The 14,084-nt window shown below is 45.6% G+C and overlaps 1 protein-coding gene across 12 annotated transcripts in view; it reads left to right on the forward strand.

Annotated features, from left to right (window-relative positions):
- Positions 1–8,476, forward strand: part of BRDT (bromodomain testis associated) — a 59,405-nt gene extending 50,929 nt beyond the window's left edge. For all 12 annotated transcript variants that reach the window (XM_083444823.1, XM_083444828.1, XM_083444827.1 and 9 more), the window contains 4 exons: positions 2,996–3,135; positions 5,253–5,458; positions 6,739–6,898; positions 7,645–8,476. In XM_083444823.1, coding sequence (XP_083300949.1) covers positions 2,996–3,135; positions 5,253–5,458; positions 6,739–6,898; positions 7,645–7,713 — 575 coding nt within the window. In that variant the 3' untranslated portion in view covers positions 7,714–8,476. The remainder of the gene's footprint in view (positions 1–2,995; positions 3,136–5,252; positions 5,459–6,738; positions 6,899–7,644) is intronic.
- Positions 8,477–14,084: the final 5,608 nt, after the last annotated feature.

The raw sequence follows: 14,084 nt of genomic DNA on the forward strand, positions 1-14,084 counted from the left end.
CAGGCAGCATTTTGCAGGAGACTCAAGAGGAACAGAGGAAAACATAATGTGATTCAGCTCACCCTGTTTCATAGCAATTTAAATTATAGCAATTATTTATAGTCTTAAATAAATGCTTTAAATGATTAATCATGGTGAGATTTTTATTTGCTCTCAAGTTATGTATGCCCTCTGTATTTGATGGTTTGTTTCCAATGAAGCCATTGAACAAGCTAATGCCGCCTCCCTAAATCTGCTCTGGGATTTTATGTAGTGACTTACTCGCCTTTGATAGAGCCCTCTTTTCCCCAACATTTTTCGCATTTTAAATCTTAAAACAAAAGCTTCCAGCAGCGCTCAGAAGCCCATCCTCTTGGCCTCCATATACTAATTCCTTCAACATATCCAACACCATTGAGTTAAAGTGTACTAGAATTGAAGTGGAATTGAATCTGTTAGGGCTTATCCGCATTTACCTTTCCCCTTGCTGTTTCCAGGCACAGGCCTGCGCTTAAATACTCTGTGTCCAAGCGTCGTTGTTGTTTTTGCCCTAGAGCAGATGTAAATTAGGGTTTTCCTCTGATTGCCATTGGCTTTGATTGAGCTTTAAAAAGCTGGTTTTTGCAAGGTTTTCGTGTCAGCGTCACAAGGGCAGGCCCTTTATTTATATAGTTATTTATTTGTATTGGCATTGCGAGAGATTGAAGGATTCAGAGCTTGGCTGGTTGCAATTTGGCTGTTTGCGGAGCGGTTTGTTTGTATGCATGAGGGGGGTGTTGTTGGGTCAGATTAGCCGCATTGATTTGTATGCTTTTGCAGCGCGGGGGGGAGGGGGGTTGTGTGGCAGGAATAGGTCAGTACTTTTCCTTGTTTCTTTGTTTGTTTTATAACACACACACACACAAAAAAAATCTTTAATAAAAACGTAATTTAAAATAAATAAAGAGCCAACTTTTTGAGGGAAAAGCTCCAAGGCAAAGAAACACAACAACAACACGCTCAGACACGGACCCTTTAAGTGTGGACCGTGCCTGGAAAAGCTGGAGGAAATGTATGTGTGGATAAGGCCTTAGTGAATTATACTACTGGCAATATTTGTTCTCATCGCCCAGTTCAGTTCTTGGCCATTTGAAGCTCCCTTTTACCTATGGGAGCCAGTAACTCACATCCATCAACATAACACAGAATTTAGTTTTGGGCATACGGTGAGAGAAGTCTTATTTTCCTGATGCCTCTTGATTTCTACCAGTGTGAAACCCGCCTATGGCTACAGCACTGCACCAACGGGTCACCGGGAGGCAGGCAGAAACCATGCGCAAGTGGTTCTAACAACCATCATGTATTGCAGTGGTTGGTTATGGGGAGAGAACAGGGCCGCATAATGTTCTGCTTACAATCCTGAACAGTGGTACCTCGGGTTACATACGCTTCAGGTTACAGACTCCGCTAACCCAGAAATATTACCTCGGGTTAAGAACTTTGCTTCAGGATGAGAACAGAAATCGTACTGTGGCGGCGCGGCGGCAGCAGCAGGAGGCCCCATTAGCTAAAGTGGTGCTTCAGGTTAAGAACAGTTTCAGGTTAAGAACGGACCTCCGGAACAAATTAAGTACTTAACCCGAGGTACCACTGTAGTAACTCCAGTCCTGAACTACACCTTAATTCAGAGGTTTTCAACCTTTTTGAGCCCATGGCTCCCTTGACCAGCTCCGTTCTTTCTGCGGCACCCCTGTGGGGCTCAGCAGCCCAGTTATGTCACCCCTTGCCTGCAGAGCCGGCAGCCCCTCACCCCTTTTTGAACACCATCCCTTGTGAAGTGTTGCTCTCCTCTCCCCTCTCACTAGAAGTCCTCCGGGCAGCACCAGAGACACCATTCGCTTGCAGAGCCTGTAGCTAAGGCTGTTGCAACAAAGAGCCTTTGGCAGGCAGAGACGTGAGAGGGCATCAGAGGAGGGAGGGAAGGAAAGAGGGACAGAGGCCAATGTTGCCGGCAGCACCCCTGACCATCATTCAAGGCACTCAAAGCACACTGGTTGAAAACCCTCTGCCTTAATTTATCAAATGGTTGCTCTGAAAACTTTGAGGAATAGGGAGGAATATAACTAAAGTGGAAAATTTAAAGTTAGATTGAGTTAAGATAATTTATAGAACAAAATTTGAGAAAGAGGTAAAGGATTTGCTGAATTAGCATTTGAACTAGAATACAAAAAAGGGAGGTGTGAGGAAGTCGAGGAAACAAGTAAATGAAAGATAATGATATGGAATTTGGATGTGTTTCTTTTTTCTTTTTATTATGTATTTTCCCCCCTCTTTTTTTTCTTGTTTTGGATGTATTGTTGATGTATTGTTTGTTAAATTTTCATTGTTTCTTTTTTCTTTTACACTTTTTTCTGTAATTATAAAACTTTCAATAAATATCTTTTTTTAAAAAAAATAACTTTCTGAGGATGTTTGTGACACGTGAGCATGCAGCTTCTTTTACTGAGGACTTTCCTCTGGCATCATAGAGACTCTTGCGTGCATATAATCGGTCGAAAGTGAATTGTGAGCTTTATGCCATCCGTAGGTTTTTTGGGCTGACCTATTTGTTTGGAGAAAGTGGAAGCCGGCTGCCTGGGGAGTTTTATTCCAAATGCAAGGTTACTTAGTAACAGGCTCTTCTCCCCCGGGGAACCTGAGAAAGCGCATCGCAGGGGGGCAGAATGGTCCCTGTTAGGATGGGAGGGAGGAAGGAAACGAGTAATGGGGAATGTGCATCTTCTACACACACTCGAGAAGGCATCCGAAAATAGACAGCTGCAGCCGCACGGGGAGTTCTTGCCCTTCTGCTTACTTGGAAATCGCGCAAAGTAAACAAGGGACAAATAAAACATAGCCTGTGATTCAAATGGATAGAAGCTAAGTTAGAAGCCCTCTGCTTTATTTTCTCCTCTGATAGCAAGAGATTTGGTGGAGGTGTTCTCCGCCCCCTTGAAACTCGCTGCCTTGTCACTCACGGCTTCTGTTTACATTCCAGAATTGAAGACGGGTTTTCCAGATGGTCCATGTGGGCAGCGTATGACTGATTCTGCACATGCCGCTGTTGCAGCCAGCTGCTCCGATAACAGCGAGGGCAAAAAAAGGAGAGATGCTAAACCTCAGATTCCTCTAGCAAAGGTTATAATTTGCTGCCTTGTAAGATAATTTGCTCCCTTGTAAGCAAGGGACCTGGGTGGCGCAAGGGACGCAGGTGGCCCTGTGGGTAAAAGCCTCAGTGCCTAGGACTTGCCGATCGAAAGGTCGGCGGTTCGAATCCCCGTGGCGGGGTGCGCTCCCGTTGCTCGGTCCCAGCGCCTGCCAACCTAGCAGTTCGAAAGCACTCTCGGGTGCAAGTAGATAAATAGGGACCGCTTACTAGCGGGAAGGTAAACAGCGTTTCCGTGTGCCTCGCTGGCTCGCCAGATGCAGCTTTGTCACGCTGGCCACGTGACCTGGAAGTGTCTCCGGACAGCGCTGGCCCCCGGCCTCTTAAGTGAGATGGGCGCACAACCCTAGGGTCTGTCAAGACTGGCCCATACGGGCAGGGGTACCTTTACCTTTTAAGATAACAGCGAAAAGCAGAGGCTGATTTGTGTTGCCAACAAAAGTCGGCCTATGTAGATAGCTGGGGGTGAGAACGGCACCTTTGTCATCAGGCTTTGAATGGGCTTCTAGTGACTATCCCATAAAAGCACCTACCCCAAAGGGAGCTCGCCAGTGCGCATGTCAGCAATCTTGAGTGCGCGGCTGACCCAGTCACACCACCCGGTGCCCCATGCGCATAGTTGACAAAGCAATTTGATCTGCTTTTTTATATGTCCAAGAGGACATCTAATAAACACGTCCCTTAGAATGGATTTGTGTTAGCAATTTCGCCTCCCTCCCCAAAAAAGAAAACCCACTGACTAAATATTCAACCCGAGATGGGCATTTAGCTGAACTGCAGGATATGGCAAAGGGATCCTGCGATTAGTGGATTCCACAGCCACCATTCATTGGACAGCTGTCAAAATATATCTTGTCCAAAGTGTTACATAATTTTCATGTGATCTGCAGAGAATTCTTGCCTCCCCGGTCAAAAACAGCTTTTGCGTGAGTCGAAGCTTGCTTTGACACTAGGGATTTTGACCCCGCTGAGACATTCCTTTGACACAATCGGCTGGGAACGGAACGGAATTAAAACAGTGGTTCTAAGTGACATTTCATATAGTCCCATTATCCAGTACTATTAAGCTCCTTTGCTTAGAAGCAAATCCCATTCATCAAAGGTCCCCTGCAACTGTAATTAGAAGCTTCCTGTAATAATAGCAATATAGGCATCTAATTGCTTCCCATTCAATATTCCATAAGGGATGAATCCCCACTTTGTTAATTTTTCCTCACGGGGGAGAGTGGTGACCAGTAAGTTAGCTCCATTTATCATTCTAGTACACCATTCCCCATTTGGCCTCTGTGAATTTGAGTGATAATTTCTGCAGTCAATTGTTTTTTTCCTGCTTGTTTAGGCTTCGCATGTAGTTCACAATCTTGATCATCTGGAGTAGGGCTGGGGAACATGTAGTAATAATAATAATAATAATAATAATAATAATAATAATAATTTATTATTTATACCCCGCCCATCTGGCTGAGTTTCCCCAGCCACTCTGGGTGGCTCCCAATCAAGTGTTAAAAACAGTACAGCGTTAAATATTAAAAACTTCCCTGAACAGGGCTGCCTTCAGATGTCTTTTAAAGATAGGATAGCTGCTTATTTCCTTCACATCTGAAGGGAGGGTGTTCCACAGGGTGGGTGCCACTACCGAAAAGGCCCTCTGTCTGGGCCTCCAGATTTTCCTATCGGCTCTGTCCATTCAGCACGTTGTCTGGGGCTTGTAGGAGTTGCAATCCAGAAACATCTGCATGGCCTCATGTTCCCCAGCCGTGTTGTAGGGGCCTAAATTGTTCAGGGAGTTTGCACGAGTCCAGCAGGTTTCCCACTATATAAGTTTGTCTCCAAGTGACAAGTTAGCATGTCGGTTCCTGCTCCCTCTCGCACGTGTTTTTAATTGCCCGGTAGGTTATAACACCTGAATGGGGCTACAGTTCTGTCCTAAACCAAGTGCTGATGAGTTTCTTAGGGTATCATGATTGCAACCACCACCACCACAAAATCCTCTCTGCCTGCTATTTTGCTTTTGCGGTCCTGCCCGAGGTGGAAAACTCTGAACTTGCTTTTGTTTAGAGCTGAGAAATGCTCTTCTGTTTAATTTCAGGACATCAAAGTCAAGCATGCGGATTCCTGGACAAGTTTAGGTAAAATGATCCCTGCGCCGGCCCCAATCAAATCCTCCAATGAAAGCTTCAGGCAGTTCCAAAAAGCAGCGCTAGAAAAAGAAGAAAGTGAGTGGGCAAAGGACCGCAAAAGGCAATTGGAGCAAGCTGAGAGGAAACTGAGAAGCCTCCCTCAGGAAAAAGAGAGGTTTGTAATTCTATATAATTAAATTGAAAGGCTGTATTTCACATGTCCATTTAACTACGCTCATACTGAGTGGTTTCCAACTGGGCTGTTTTGTGGCAATGTGGAACTGATTCCTATTTGAGGGGAAATAATTAGAGGCGATAGCTAGTCACCATGTTGGTAAAATAGCAGCACGGTCTATTGAGTATTATTTTCAAGGTTACTCTGATGTTTGCATATGCCCATGTTTATACTTCATCGATGTGAACTGACTGTTGGCAGAGATGAGTATTTGAGCTTGTTAGTAACTCTGTAGCTGCCGCTCTGCTAGCAAGCATAAAGTAAAATTTAAAATTATGACTTTCCAAAGTGTCCATGGGTATATCCATTTGGAGACATAACTGGGAAAACTAACTACAAGATCAGTGTCGCCCAAACTTTTGGTACTGACTTTTTCTGGTTTAAAATTAAGTGCGCATCTTAATCCACGCTTGTGCGCTTTATTGGCCAGCACAAAAAAGCTTTTTGTTTTCACATCAACAAAGTTGATGTGTGATCAGAGCTGTAACAGAGGGGCTTTTTTTGGACAAGGGCAGCAGTTCTGATATTTTTTTTTATTGATTTTTTTTGCATTGTTGTCAGTTAGGGAATCCCAGTTCATCATTATTAATCCATCTCTTGGGATGCCACTGCCTATATTTTTGCAGGTGCTGGATAGCGGGGGTGGGGAATCAGTGCTGGATGGCACCTCTCTGCTTCCATCAGCAGAGTGGTGGGATACATCTAATATGGTGGATTTTTTGCAGTATACTTCCTCCCTTCTTGCAGTACACTCAGTGGCAGAGCAAGCCGATTGGGTGCCTGGGGTGGGGCGCGTGCCCTGCGCCCAGGGGCGGGGTCAGCCACCTGTAGGGTGGGGTGAGTCATGGCAGGACGCTCCGTGGGGCCTCCGAGGAATCTGCCTGCCTCCTCCCATTCATCCCCCCACAGCTGAGGGGGAAGCGGCGGGCAGACAGTCTGGGGCAGTGCAGAGCCTGCACGTACCCAAGCCACCACGTCACTCCCAGAAGAGATGCGTGGGTTGGGCGCACTGCAGGCCCCATGGTGAGTGCCGCCTGGCATTTTGTCACCCTCTCAGTGGTGACACCCGGGATGACCCGCACCCCCTTCCTCTGCCCCGAGTACACTGTTTAGGAATTGACATGCAAAATCCTTGCAGATTGTTGGTTACGTTTATTCCTTCAAATGTGAGGTCTGCATCTTTGAATCCATAAGCAACGGGTGTGTTTTTTCCTATATAGAAACAATGGGAAAACAGATTTGAAACCTACTGCAGCAAAAGCGAGCTGTTCCCCTTCAAAAGCAGCGTCCACAAAAGAGCAGCTATGCTTGACACAAAGTCTTCTTGTAGACCGTAACTTGGCAAGGAAAATGGAACAAGAGCGTAGGTGGAGAGAAGCGGTAAGTAATTGGTGCATAAATCAGCTTTAACAGTGTTGGTCACATAACAAACTGCAACAGCTAAGGATCTGCTCTAATAGCTTATTCCTAACTAAATCAATGGGACTTTATTGGCTTAGACCCATCTGAAGAGCCAGCTTAGCAATAGAGGTTGGGTATCACTGACTGCTTTGACTACATGGCACATTAAAGATTGCCGGGGTTGCTACTTGTTGAAACCTGAATCCAGAAAAGTTCATACATTATCTCTGTGCACGTTTACTCAAAATTAAATTACGCTGAATTATGTGGGCCTTGCTCCTGGTTGGGACGCAGGTGGCACTGTGGTCTCTAAACCACTGAGCCTAGGGCTTGCTGATCAGAAGGTCAGTGGTTTGACTCCCCACGATGGGGTGAGCTCCCATTGCTTGGTCCCAGCTCCTGCCAACCTAGCAGTTTGAAAGCACGTCAAGTACAAGTAGATAAACAGGTACCACTCTGGCGGGAAGGTAAACGGCATTTCTGTGCACTTCTCTGGTTCGCCAGAAGCAGCTTAGTCATGCTGGCCACATGACCCAGAAGCTGTCTGTGGACAAACATCGGCTCCCTTGGCCTATAGAGTGAGGTGAGCACACAACCCCAGAGTTGTTCCCGACTGGACTTAATGGTCAGTTTTACCTTTACCTTACTCCTGGTTAAGTACCTACACCATTGCAACATAAATAATCCCCCCCGCCCCCATTTAATTGCTTTTTGTTTTTAAATAGATGGTGGACACCATTGATATGAATTTTCAGAGTGACGTTATGGCAACGTTTGAAGAAACCCTGAAATGAGAGGAAGGAAGGTGGCGTAACTTTGGTTACCGTTCTTTAGAAGTAATGTTGGATTGCAGAAAAATACTCCATTCACTGCCGGAATACATTTTTTGGTGATAATTCTATCCAAACACTTGTTAATCATTTTTGAAGAGCCAGTATATTACTGTAATAAGTTCAGTTTTTATAAAACTTGCTACCATTAAAATTATAAAGCTTGAAAACTTCTCAGTGTAAAGGCTTGCTGTAATTCTTAGAGGCAGTTTTCAGTGCCTAGCCTTAGTTTTGAAATACTATTATTTCTGGACTTTTAAACCTGTTTCAAAATGTTTATTTGATGTGCATGGTACAAAACAAGCCACGCATTGCTTTCAGGGTTCAAGTTTGGTATTTAAAAGCACCTTGGATGTGTACTGATTTTTTTTTAATGGGTATTTAAACTACTTTGTTTAGCTTTGATTTATTTGGCAAATGTACCAGTATTTAAGTTGAAATGTTATTTGATGTGGCAAGCTAAAATGCCTTTTAGCTCATGTAGTATTGAAGATTTGCATTTTGGATTTCTCCCTACCCATCATTTGAAAAGTAAAACCTAAATAAATCTTCAGTGTCTGTTTTCCTTGTAAAAATCTGTAAATATGCAAGTATTTTTTGTTATTCCTAAGTAATAGATTGAATCATTTCCATTTTCTTTTGAATGCACACCTTACAACTGTTTGTATTAGATGCTCAAATGTCTTTCTATTTTACACCTTTCATACGTTAATAAAATAAGTTGTCATAATTGGAGGTTTAGTGGATTTTGTAGTTTCTAACCTATTTTATTGTTCCATTAAAAACAACAACACCCAACTATCAACCAAACATTATTTGTCAAAGTTCCTATAGAACTACATCCTGTAAGTTTAGATTTTTCAGTTACCTACACCTCAGCCCTAAACATGTTGGCTGAGGCCATATGTATTGATCAACCATGCTCAGGTTGGTGGTTTGAGCCCACCTAGGACACGGGTGGCACTGTGAGTTAAACCACAGAGCCTAGGACTTGCCAATCAGAATGTTGGCGGTTCAAATCCCCGCGATGAGGTGAGCTCCCGTTGCTCGGTCCCAGCTTCTGCCAACCTAGCAGTGGCAAATAGCTAAATAGGTACTGCTCTGGCAGGAAGGTAAACGGCGTTTCCATGCACTGCTCTGGTTCGCCAGAAGCGGCTTAGTCATGCTGGCCACATGACCCGGAAGCTATACGCCGGCTCCCTTGGCCAATAAAGCGAGATGAGCGCCACAACCCCAGAGTAGTCTGCGACTGGACCTAACATTCAGAGGTACCTTTACCTAGGAATGGCTGTGGGCAAGATTCCTGAATTGCAGAGGGCTGGATGACCCCTGAAGTCCCTTCCAAATCTTCTTCTAAAGGAACCTCTCTAGCTTAGAGTCAAACCAGATGTGCATGTCTTATTAAATATGTTCTTGTCTGTTTGGCTATAATGGGATGCGGGTGGCGCTGTGAGTTAAACCACAGAGCCTAGGACTTGCCAATCAGAAGGTCAGTGGTTCGAATCCCCGTGATGGGGTGAGCTCCCGTTGCTCGGTCCCTGCTCTTGCCAACCTAGCAGTTTGAACGCATGTCAAAGTGCAAGTAGATAAATAGGTACCGCTCCAGCGGGAAGGTAAATAGCATTTCCATGCGCTGCTCTGGTTCTCCAGAGGCAGCTTAGTCATGCTGGCCACATGACCCGGAAGCTGTACGCCGGCTCCCTTGGCCAGTAAAGCGAGATGAGCGCCGCAACCCCAGTCGGTCACGACTGGACCTAATGGTCAGGGGTCCCTTTACCTTTATTTGGCAATAAAGTGGGGTCTACCTCTTAATACCAGATGGTACACATGTTGGAGGAGAGTGAAACCTGACCAGGTGCTCCACCTTCTTCTCATATCATATTTCTCCAGCCCAGCTCATTTCTGGGCAGTATCAGAGCTGGGTAAGGCATGGGTTTTGTTTATCTCTATCACGGGAGTCTCCAACAATACCAGACACTGCCTTGGGTGCCCAGCAAGTAACCCTACCGCTTCCATTCTTTTTATTTTGACTTTTTTATTAGAGGGAATTTATTTTTTTGCTTGCTGTTGTGGGGCAGGTGTTTGTTTTTATTTGTTTTGCAAAGCTCTACCCATATTTTGCCTGTGTTGGAAAGGGCACCGCCCGTTTTTCCAGTTCTGAATCTGGTATTTTGTGCCACTCAAGCCAGTTTCCTTAGTTTTCTAAGTGTACCCCAGAACCCAGAAGGGTTGGGGGCCACTGCTCTCAATCGCATGCTTCCTTTTCGTGTTATTCCCCTCACACCTGCTTTTATAGTCCAGTTGGTGAAGACACACAATATGGTTCCTGGAGGCTGAGGCTTGTGAATGAAGGTTAGAGATGGAAACCTGAAAAGTGCAACCAAAGCAATCAATTCCCCTTTGAAGAAAGGTTAAAACATTTGTGGCTTTCGAGACTGGAAAAAGCCAAGTTAAAAGAATGACAGCTTTGTATAAAATGATGCATGGCATACAGAAAGTGGACGGAGGGAAGCTTTTCTCTCATAACAACACTACGAGAACCCATGGTTATGCAAGGAAGCTGAATGTTGCAAGATTTAGGGAGACGAGAGGGTGTTATAGATTTGGGGAGGACCCCCCCCAAACCCTATAAATGCTAAGATTATGATTATTTGGGATACAAAGGAAGAATACAAGCTGTAAATGAATTCCTGGGCTGGCGTATGCAAAAGCACGTGTGTGTGTGCGCGCACACACACACACACACACACACAAGACCTGGCCAAGCTAGGGCCATTAAGCAACAATACAGGGCCACTGAGGGCCATTGGCAATGCAAGAGAACTGTCCTTCCCCACCTGCCAGAGAAGAGAGACAGGGGTTTGGAAGGGTGTTTGAGGTGACAGGAAAAGGGAGCAAGGGATTCTGGGAAGGAGAAGGAGGAAGAATAGGATGGGATCCATCTTTGAGCAGGCTGGCTGCAGAGCTGACTGGGGAAGATGCCTTGGACTCCAGGGATGCGCTGCTCCAGGGCTGTGGGGGACAAGCACCTCTTTAAACAACCATGCCGTAAGATCTGGACTCCCTCCTTGCAGACTGAAGGTGTAAACAGGTGAATAAACCCTATTACGTAAAGCTACAACAGTCTTCACCATGTCTCAGTGCTATAAAGCAGCCTTCCTCAACCTGTGGGTCCCCAGATGTTGTTGAACTACAACTCCCATCACCCCTAGCTAACAAGGCCAGAGCTCAGGGATGATGGGAGTTGTAGTCCAACAACATCTGGGGATCCACAGGTTGAGAACTGCTGCGAGTATAAAGGAACACAGCCCCTGGGCGAGTGCCTGGAACCCCATGGGCTCTTGCCACCACTCAGCATAGAGAGCCACCTGACTTTTGTAACAATAAACTATTACTTTACACAGTGGCAGCTCATAGTTAAGCTAAGGACTTTGCAATCGCAAGATGGTCACCAAGCTGGCTGGCTATGAAAGAAGATTTATGGAGAATAAGGATATCAGTCATGATGTCTATATATTAGTGCTGGTATCAGGGGGGTTATGCTGTTAAATACCAGTTGTTGGGGAACGCATGGAAAAAGTGTTTGACCACTGCAGGAACAGGATACTGGCCCGAACACAATGCTGGACCAAACAGGCCTTTGGCCAGACCCCAGTAGGAATGCTTTTGATGTTCTCAACTCCGTATCATCACCAGCGTATTCCAGGCTTACAGGTCCTCACTGGCTACAACTGATCTCCCTTCTGTCACATTGTCTCCAATGTAAGTGCAGTTTATCTGTGCAGTTTGCAAAGAGTAATCAGAACCAGAAGAATCTTTATTTGCATCAGCCGCTAGCCATAGCAATAAAATAAAATAAAATGTACTGAAGATAGAGGTAAAAACTTAACTATACAAAATACATTCTGAAGGTTTACATCAATAGTCAAATAATAGATCTTACTCTAATTGCCCCTGCTATTTTTTTTATATTTATATATTTTTTTTTTTTTTTTGCAGTTTTTGCTGTCACCTGGTTATCTTAATCTGCTAGAAGGAACGACACAGTAGCAATGGTTGATCGACCTGGTCTGGATAGTAGTAGAGGGGTAATAACCTCACTCATCAAATCTTTACAGTGGTACCTCGGGTTAAGTACTTAATTCGTTCCGGAGGTCCGTTCTTAACCTGAAACCGTTCTTAACCTGAAGCACCACTTTAGCTAATGGGGCCTCCTGCTGCCGCTGCGCCACCGGAGCACAATTACTGTTCTTATCCTGAAGCAAAGTTCTTAACCTGAAGCACTATTTCTGGGTTAGCAGAGTCTGTAACCTGAAGCGTATGTAACCCAGGGTACCACTGTATAAAGAGTTCAAGCTAGAAGCACGTGAGCTACTGACTCAATACTGCCATCTCCACAAGGACATAAGTGTTTTTCCAGCAAAATCTTTTGAAATCGACCCTGTACAGCCGAAGGCATAAGTGAAAGCACGTCTGTATTTTGGAATTGTTAAATTTTGCAACTGGGGTGCCAACGTGTCAAAATGACTAGGTGGAAAATCAAACTGTGGACAAAATTTCCTTATCGTGGCCAAGTTATTCTGTCGCTCAGTATCAATATATAGGCACTGTCTAATTAAATTATTTGCTTTACCGAAGCCCAGTGTTAATAACTGTTGTGGTGATGAACCAGAAAAGGAAAGCTTTCAGTTGACCATTTTAGTCCAAGAGCTCTCATGACTATCTAGCGATACTAAGGGTAGTAGACTGGTGGGGTTTGCCAAGTGTAACTTCTGGAGTGTGCTTCTAGTTTCTTCCTTTCACAGGGTGTTTACCTTGCTTAAAAACATGCTTAAAAAGACACACACACCTCTTTGTACGATGCTCTCCTTATTTCAAATGGAAGCCTATTTGGAAGGAGGGGATGAGTATGGTGGTTGCTAGGCAACCCCTGACATTCCTCTATGGCAACCAAGTTTGCAGTCGGGGAAAGCTAGCAATTGTCAAGCGGCAGCCACACACCCTCTCCACATCCCGTTGCTCTCGCCCTTCTCTCTTATTTGTTTTGCTTCGATCTTACCTTCCAGGAAAAGTTGCTGCCCAGGCACAACTCGCCCGGTTCGTGCTTTAACAGAAAAGGATGCAACTCGGGAGAACCCACCAAGGGTGAAGCCAGGGACCTCATTGTAACACAGGCACATACTAGCAGTAACAGGCCAATGGTCCATCAAGTCCACTACCCTGTTCTCACGGTGGCTAGCCAGGTGTCTATGGTAAACCTTCAAACAGGATCTGAGCACAACAGCCCTCTCGCCTCGTGGTTTCCAGAAAGGGGCATTTGGGAGCATTACTGTGGAGGGAGAGCATCATAGCTGTCAACCGTCCTGTATTTGGCAGGAAAGTCCCTTATCCCAGCACCGTGTCCCGCTGCTGCCCCTTATTGATGATGTCCCTTAAATTTCCCGGGTTTCAAAGGAAGCAGCTTCTCTCCCTCCCTCCCTGCCGGCCAGGGAGGAGGGAGGCTCCAACTGTGTTGCTTGGCTGCGTTGCTCACCCAATAAGGAGTCTAAGAACGACTAGGGGGTGGAGCTTGCATGCCCTGTGCCGATCAAATTGGCCGCCTTGCCTGGGGACTCGCCTTTGCTCAGCGCTTCCCAGCGGAGAGGTAACAGTGGTTTTCCTTGCTGCATCCCCTTTGCCGGGTTGCTGCGCTGTGGGAACCACCGCTTGAGGCTTTGTTTGGCTGCTGGCTGGGCTTTCTGCCTTTGGCTCGGAGGGGCTCAGAAGTCGAACATACCTGTGCTGGGAAAATCCCTTATTTTGGCTGCTGAGCCCTTATTTTCGATGCTGCTGGTCCCTTATTTTCAAATCTGTAAGCTGACAGCTATGCAGAGCATAGGCACCATGGCAATGGTCACGGATGATTTTATTCTTTAATTTACATAAGCAACTGGAGGGCCAAAGGTACACAGCAGCAGCAAAGAACCTCTGGCCCCCAAGTCTAATTTGCACCGCCAGTCTTCCCCATTTGATCCCCACCTGCCATACCCAGGACATCATCTGTACAGCCAGATGCGGAGCAAGGAAGGGCGCATTTCTCTGTCCATAGCAGGGTTGATCAGCTGAACGGTGGTGCCTGCAAAGTCTTGCTTTTGCCCGTGCTGTTTGAGTTGATACAGTACCATAGGGCATGGCGCTCATGACCTCAAGGTTGCAGGTTCAATTTCCCATTTGGGACAGTTCTGTATTCCTGCATCGCAAGAAGTCAGGACTCGAAGGTCCTCAGGGTCCCTCCCCACTCTATGATATTGTCTTAAGCTGCCGGAAGCCATTGTTTGATGCAGTGGCCCCACAAG

The sequence above is a fragment of the Podarcis tiliguerta genome (genome assembly GCF_965153285.1).
Source record: "Podarcis tiliguerta genome assembly, chromosome: 6".
Taxonomy (NCBI): domain Eukaryota; kingdom Metazoa; phylum Chordata; class Lepidosauria; order Squamata; family Lacertidae; genus Podarcis; species Podarcis tiliguerta.